General features: G+C 45.6%; 1 protein-coding gene across 2 annotated transcripts in view; it reads left to right on the forward strand.

Annotated features, from left to right (window-relative positions):
* The window catches only part of LOC125768357 (putative transcription factor SOX-15), a 53,461-nt gene extending 49,120 nt beyond the window's left edge, over positions 1 to 4,341 (forward strand). For both annotated transcript variants that reach the window (XM_049435887.1, XM_049435888.1), the window contains exon 3: positions 998 to 4,341. In XM_049435887.1, coding sequence (XP_049291844.1) covers positions 998 to 2,976 — 1,979 coding nt within the window. In that variant the 3' untranslated portion in view covers positions 2,977 to 4,341. The remainder of the gene's footprint in view (positions 1 to 997) is intronic.
* The last annotated feature ends 3,710 nt before the right edge of the window (positions 4,342 to 8,051 follow it).

The raw sequence follows: 8,051 nt of genomic DNA on the forward strand, positions 1-8,051 counted from the left end.
TTCCTTCGGCCAGGGTCCGATCATCTGGCCGAGCGGCTTACGTCTGCCACCGCTAACAATCGCCAGATTTATGAGCTCAAACAGTCTGAAGCAGCATCCAACTAAAAAAAAAAGAGCGAACCATCACCAAGCATAAGCCGCGCTGATAATAAATGTCAAACTTAATTTACCAATGTCATCGCATTGGGCGGTTGTGCTTCATGCCGTTCCCTACCGACCGTGTGCCATCGACGACTGGATTCGGATGACGGAGAGTAACGAAGAAAAAAAACAACCAAACCGCGAACCAAAATGAACAGCAGCAACGCCAGTCCCGGGGATTCTGTCGGAGTATAGTGTGCGATTCTTGCTGATAGTGGAGCTTAAAAGGCGAAGCAACAAGAGATAAATGCCGCCCAGAAGGACCGCCAGTGTGAAGGGCAGAATTATTTATCGCCAGAACATAATTTACTCTCCCACGAACGATAGGAAGTGAGTCGGGCGTGTGTTTTTCATGTGTTTGCTAGTTTCTGCTTTTTGTTTGTCTTCCTCCTCATCGTAACCAGCCACGGAGTATAGGAAGTGCTGCAAAACCAAGCAAATAATATTGCAAACTTTGGATGTGAGATCGCCCGTGAACCGCAAGCAGTTTCGTTTCATTTTGTGCTTCGCTTGATACGAGGTGCATTAAACGTCCAAGCTTGCGATGAGCAGTACCCTTTTCGGGGTCTTTTTTATCTGCCTTTTCTGTTGTGAACTAAATGCTTACGGAATATAATTGGCACGCGCCTTTATCGTGATTTCAGTACCGAGCAGAGGCTGCTTTACCATTGATGCCGAATTCTTCAAGATTCTACCGAGTTTGAAGCAATATATGAACAGTTATAGATGTTATTTGATATCGGTAAAACTTATTCAATTAATTTCCTAAATATCATTTGATTTAGTAAGAAATAATTAATCTTTAAAACGGATGCCATAAATAATTTGTTTTCTCTTTATTTTGGACCTTTCACAGGTAAAAAGTGGCGCTCTCTAACGCCCCAGGATCGACGTCCGTACGTGGAAGAAGCGGAACGGCTACGAGTGATTCACATGACCGAACATCCCAACTATAAGTACCGTCCACGACGCCGAAAGCACGCCAAAGCTAGAGCAGGCCCTGGTTCTGGACCGGCCGGTAGTGCAGGTTCTCTCGGTACAGGCCCGTCTGTCGGTGGAAACAGTCAGGGTTCTGCAGCTGGTGCTAACCTTACGGTTAACAATTCGTCCCCAAGCGAGCTTAACTACGGTGACGGTGACTCATCGCAACGTATGAGTCCGTTTACGTACAACCCGCACTACTATGCCGGCAGCAATAACGCACTCAACACGCCCGATTCGAGTCCCACCCAGAGTCCGGAACCGATCGCCGTCCCACCAACTGTCGGTAGTCGCAAACTGGCCGCAGTAGCTGCGGCTGCTAATGGGGGAGTCGCTACGAACGGAGACGCTGGCCAGAAGATGGAGGACGTTTCGTCAGCTCTGCCAACACCGGAGATGAGCCCCTTGGAGTTGGAAAAAGATCCGGGCTTTGGCGGTGGATTACATTCGGCGCATGCCGGTAGTTACGATGACCTGAAGAGCAAGCAAAAGCTTACTTACGAAGGTGTGTACGGAGTGAAGAGTGAGCAGAAGCTGCCAGCCACCTTCCCATCACATGCGTACGACCACGAGACGCATCATTCACATCAACAGCAGCAGCATCATCATCACCAACAGGATGGTCTAGTGAAGCGCGAATATGGTGGGTTCGGTCTCGGTGGCGACAAACGATACTCGTACGAAGGTGTAGGTCAGCTGGTAAACGGAGGAGGACTTCACGAGAAGCGCAACTATCTATCGGTGAGTTCCGGGTCCACGACGACCACAGCCATGGTGAACGGGATGTACGTGATGTGTACGAACCGTAGTATTCTGGACCAGGGTCACATCGTCACTGGCACGTACTTCCCACCGTTGGCCACGTCCGAGGATCATCAGACGCTCGGGACCACCACCATGACGACGAGCAGCCATGGGCCGCATCTCAGTACAAACAATCACACCAGTGGCAATAGCAATAATAACTCCGGCACACCGGGAACACCGGGAACTCCGACTCAGCTGAAAAACTCCAACGGATTACTGGGCGCAGGGGTGTCCACCTCAAACACACAGATGTCCCAGATCAGTAACAGCAATGCACAGCACTTGCAGCAACAACAACAGCAGCAGCAGCAGCAACAACAACAGGCAGCCAACGATCAACTCAATAGCTACTACGGTACGGCGTCACTACCGAATGGAACACTGCCGACGTACTCGTACGCCTACAAAGACTATGGCATTATGTACGAGACTCACGCTCTCCCCGGCCAAGACGTAGATGCGGTGGATGCGCGTGATCTGGACAAGTACCTGAAGTACCCGGACAGCAATCAAAACTTCAACGGGTACGACAGTGCGTCCTATCATCAGCAGGCAGGTTCCTCGCCTGCTGGTGGCTCTATTTACGGAATATCCCAGGGCGAGTACTACACGTACGGCGGTACTGTACTTGCTCACCAGTCTCCACAACATCAGAGCCAGGGTCAACATCAACAACAGCAGCAGCACCAACAACAGCAACAGCAGCATCACCAACAGTCTCACCAGCTATCCCTACCAGCGAACGGAGGAGGACATACCATCCCGAAGCTCTCGGACGTTATGCTACAGGGTGGTCCCGGTTCGCATCAACTTCCCTCCACTCCCGTGGCCCTGTATGCTCTTCCACAGCTACAACACGCACAACATCTTGCCGCAACTGCTGGTGGTGGATCTGGCGCACAGGTCGTGTCCGTTCCGCACGGTGTACATCCGCTCGGTCCGAACGGTACCATGGCGGACATCTACGTTGCGAACGAGCAGCAGCTGAAAGATGACGAGTTTAGCAACATTCTGGCCGGTGTGCGTAAAACCTGCTACAGCAACTAGTGTGCCGGTGGGACGAGTAGATTTTTTTGTTTTATACGTTGAAATACTCAAGAGAAGTGGTTTGTAGCAAGTAACCCAAGATCCCTTTTTCCAAAGGTTTACTACCTTCATTTCAGTATACAGCTGTGGCTTCAAATTCACATTTACTACTACATTCTTCACTCGTTACGGTACTGCAATTCGATTTAGGTTAATGTTTGTAAATGATAAATTAGTATCACCTCAACCCTAAGCCCTCCTCTCCCTCTTCTTCTCCTGGCACATTCGTTGGCACCCACCGAAATTCCATCAATTCGATTCGTTCGTAGTATGGATTCAAAGGAATTGAAATCCTGCATAAGGTTTCTGTTTAGCCAACCCGCTTACACGCGCATACGAGTGAACCAAAGGTTTTGCTTTTCGCACCATCGTGAGCAATACAGTATAGCTGCTAGAGTATAGTAATTAGTGAAAAAGTGTGAGTATATTATAGCACACTATATAAGTTATCTCTTCACCATATTTCAGACAATTTTTCCCGTTTTCCGGTATTATGCAGAGTGGAACATTTGTTTATAGTGTTTTATGTTTTCAATTTTATTTCACGACGAAAGTAATCCTTCCTTTCCACGTGAAAATACTGTACAGAATGATGAAGTAGAAAATTACAAAATTATAGCAAAAGCAAAAATGATATAAAACGAAAACAAAAGCAAAAAAAAAACGTTCAACAAGAGCTTTGGTGCTCTTACGTAGAGGAAACGTATCATTGCATTCCGCTTTAGAATAATGATCGTAGATTAGTGGAAGAAACAAAAACACATGATTATAGGTTAATTAATCGCTAGCATAAAGTGAACTAGGCACTAGGAACCGACGACAACTTTAGTGACGAGTGGCTAACGATCGAAGATTCGAAAATGCGCCAGAGTTGAAGGGAAGATTCTTTTCCCCTATTTCCAATGGTGGGAAAATTGTACATGATCACACGCGGGTAACGAACGACCGTAACGCAACGTACCTTCGTGAACGTAGTCTATGAATCATTTATGTTACGATCATTAAATTGAAATCACATCAAAAGTCACCTGCGGAAGGAGCTTTTTTTTGGTGTTTGAAGGTGATCGAGAAGGAACGCGAGGTGTCATTATTTTGTTTTGTTTTTTTTTATTCAACCGTTTTCCACACAATTTCCTGGGGCCAAATTTTTCGATTTCGGTAAGTCTGTCGCGGGGGAGGGGGCCGAGGGATGGTCACTTTCACGTCAGCGGTTGGAAAACGGTTCCACGATAGTGTGTAAGTGTATGTGAATAAGCGGTTAAAACGTAACTTCCCCCCCTGAATGAATGAGAAATAAATTAAAAGCAATGATAGATGTTCAACCAATATGAGCTCTAAGTTTTTCAATTATTTTTATTTTATTTTAAGGTTTAACATGGTAAGTATGAAAGACTTCTTTATTCTAAAGAAAAAGAATTCCTTGAAGGCTACTATTACTTGGTCAGTATGATCCTAAAAGATCTACTCCGTTGGAAGCACTTTAGCTACAATTCATGCATTTCGCACAAATCGCGATCAACGTTATCCGAACTTATCCAACTCTACGTCCGAACTTCCTGACTTCTGGCCATTAGCAAAGTTTAAGATGAGCCGCTTTTTTGCCTCTCTCCATCCAAAGCTGGTTAAGTGCTGCGATACTTGTTCAGATTTCTTCCCCGTCCAAGGTGCGTGAATGGGGAATGGCACTTCTTCAACCCTCCATCGTTTCCTTCCCGGCCATTCGACCTCCAAAAGCTCCGTGTGGGCGAAACATGAACGCAACCGGGTATGCTTTAGTGATAAGGAGAAAGCCAAGCCCTCCAAGGCGTCGGTTCCGTTCCGGTCAGGTCAAATGGGCAACTCACCGATTTTCTCTTCCCGTTTTCCTTCATCCTCCACCTCCATCCCATTACCATTTGGCTTGTGGAAGGCGTGCGGAACGCGATGTGTGTGTGCTATTCCGTTCCGGCTCGGTAGTTTTTCATGGGAAATGCGCCCGAAACGTCTTCCCTGTGGTGGTGGTTACCCCGTGTTTGGCGCAGTTGTGGTTGAAGTTGCTATTTAGCTCTTAGCCATTACGCCGGCATTTCACTCCTATCTGAGCGCCCTGTTACCCTTTTTTTTCTTCCACCGCGAACGCACTCATTTCGGTCTTTATCTTTAACACTCATTTTCATACCGAACGGAAGCGTGGCTCGACAGGGGGGAAACAGGGATAGAGTGAGGGGAAAAATGATTTTCATTCCCGGAAGATAATATGACCCTTTTTTTAAGAAACCAACACGGGGGAGGCTCGTAGACGTTTGCTATGAAAGAAATGTAGCCGAGCGACATAAAACCCAAAAATTGCAAATGGTCTTATTTTACGACATTTATTAGACAACTGAGCATTAGAGATTTTTATCCATATTTCGTACTTAAAAGGAATGGAAAACTTTGCAATAAAATGCACCATCATCAGCTAACCAATAAGAACTCCTAGGGCCTTTTAATACTTTTTTGGAATAAAAAAAAATAAAACTTTCTTCTTTCTCATTTGCATCCATCAGCAACGGTAAGAACGCGGAAAGAAAGCACGTTCGAAGCGAAAGAAAGTGGAAACAACTGCGGAAATACATTAATGGGAAAGATTTATTGTCTTGCGGAAATGTCGTAAATTCGAAGCTTAACTGTAGTGTTCATTTAAAGTAAAAAAAAACAAATGAAAAGAGAAAAAGCTTCAAATCTCTAATCGCTCTATTTTGATAGTGTACTCTAGTGGTTAGATTTTCGCCATTTTTATATGAAACGGGGTTAAAATTTTTATTTTTTGCTGTCAAAGATAAATGGTGCTTGGGATTTTTTATAGTTTATGTTAAATAACTAAAAATGAAAGATCTTAACGAAGAAAAGAACTTGCAAAAAAAGATTTATTGTTAAAAAACTTAAACAAATTGGTAGCAACAAAAGTACATGCACAATAATCTTCAAAACAGATCTTGTTTTTCGATGGCCATTTAACAAAACTCCGATAACGGTTCTTTCCTACGCATATCATTTTTTGCTTTTTAATTCTTTTCTTTATAAACAACCTCTCCCATTTAGCACCCTTAAAGCTCTTTATTCAATCTCCCTTCTTGACCTCAACGTGCCCGTGTACGCAGCAACAATAATAACAACAATCAAAAAAACGCATCCATTAAGCTTAGAACAAGACGTAAAAAAAAGGTAAAAATGTACCTTTTAAAGCTTTCCACGCGCGATGGATCATTAAAAAAAAACTACCGCTTCTGATCACGATACGCAACGCTTTGCAAGTGCAAACCCCCCACGGGCAGTAAGGAGAAAAAGGGATAAGGGTCAAGAGGGTGATAATAAGAGCAACAAAAAACAGCAGCCAACTATAAATAGGAACAAAAGTTACACACAACATGAGGAAAGTAGACACGAACACAGCAACCAGTCCATGCGAGTGGAGAAGAAAATAAAACATACACGGCGGCCGCACACATACACGCAGCACGTAATCTGTATCGTAAAATACGAGAAATCAGAGAAAAAAGATAGAAAGATAGAGGGAGAGAGAGGAAAAACAGAGAAAAAGCTACATATAATGATGATAAAATTATAAATTAAATCGCGTATTTAATTAATGCCAGCAGGGAACACAAAACAGCAGCGTATGCGATTTGGTTAGCATTGGAGAGATTTACACAAGGGGAAGAGAGAGAGAGCAAGAGAAGCAAAAGAAAAAAAAACAATCAAAATTTTCCCACGGTTTTCCTCGGTGCTCCCGTGTCGCGTGGAGCATTGGAGATGTAGTGGTGCCCCAATGGTTCATGCCTTGAACTGCAAGTAGATTCGGTTTGTAGGTTGTGATTGTGATTTTTCTTTTCTATTTTCCTCTCCCCCTCCACCCCTTCCATTCCATCCCTCCCTTCACCCTCGCCAGTATCTTATACGTCTCATATCAACACGTTAAAGGCAAGGAGCGGACCATTGAGAGACAGGAGGAAAAGGAGTGAAACACACCTGAAGGAAAAACGCATTTCGAAACGCACCGTAACGCAACACCGTACATCGGGGGGGGGGGGGGGGGGGGGGGAGCTTAATCTGACCCATGCACTCTTGCACGTTCGCGTGTCAAGCAGAAGAGGGACAACATGCCACAGTGTACCACCCGCACTGTACGCATCGGGACACAGCACCCGCGAATGAACAGTCGCTTGGAAGGCACCTTCACTGCTTGGCCCAGGTGTGCAACTGTTCGTGGTGCCGACTGCATAGTGGCAACGAAGTGCGGGGAAACATCCGTAACATGCGCAACATGTCCCGCACGCTTGTGTAGAGCGTCGGTGAAATAGTAGAGCCTCCGCTCCGAGTGTCGGATTTGGTTTTTCCTACCGCGAGCAGTGACTTGTTATTTTTTTCCCCCCATAGATCCACCCACCTGCTGCCACCCACTGTGGTCGCTTCACCAACAAGGCCGAAACAGCGCCAACAACCACCTTCAAGCCACCTTGTAGCGAACCTTGTAATGATACACTTTTACGTTTATAATTAATACGAAACAGCGAATTCCAGCCATCCCGCTTACCGAGCACTAGGTACCGAGATTAATGGACTCGAACGGTTGGCCTCCGGTGGGCTCCCGGGTTGTGCGTAGCAACGCAACCCGATTCGTTGCACCGAATTTCGCGAAAACACACACAAACGTTTCATTAAGTGCTTCGCTTCATTCATCCCGGCACAACGATGCTCGTGGCAAGTTCGAAGGCGATTCGGAGCGTTCGGTCAAAGGAAAAAAATTAAACACAACAAAACAAAAGTGCTGGCAGAGTTTCATGTTACGACAAGGAAAGAGCTAATTCACCTTTCCCTGTACGTCTTCGGCATGTTGAGCACTTTGGGCACAACAGATAAGCCACTTGTTTTCGTTTTTCGCGACTTGTACCGAAGTCGGTTGGTACACCGGAACACCGAACGGCAGCAGTTCCCACCGTAACGTATATGGTAACCGAAACCTGGGACGATCGATTCGGATGCGATTGGGACGACTAGCGTTGTCCAGATCCGTA

Source organism: Anopheles funestus, chromosome 3RL (genome assembly GCF_943734845.2).
Source record: "Anopheles funestus chromosome 3RL, idAnoFuneDA-416_04, whole genome shotgun sequence".
NCBI lineage: Eukaryota > Metazoa > Arthropoda > Insecta > Diptera > Culicidae > Anopheles > Anopheles funestus.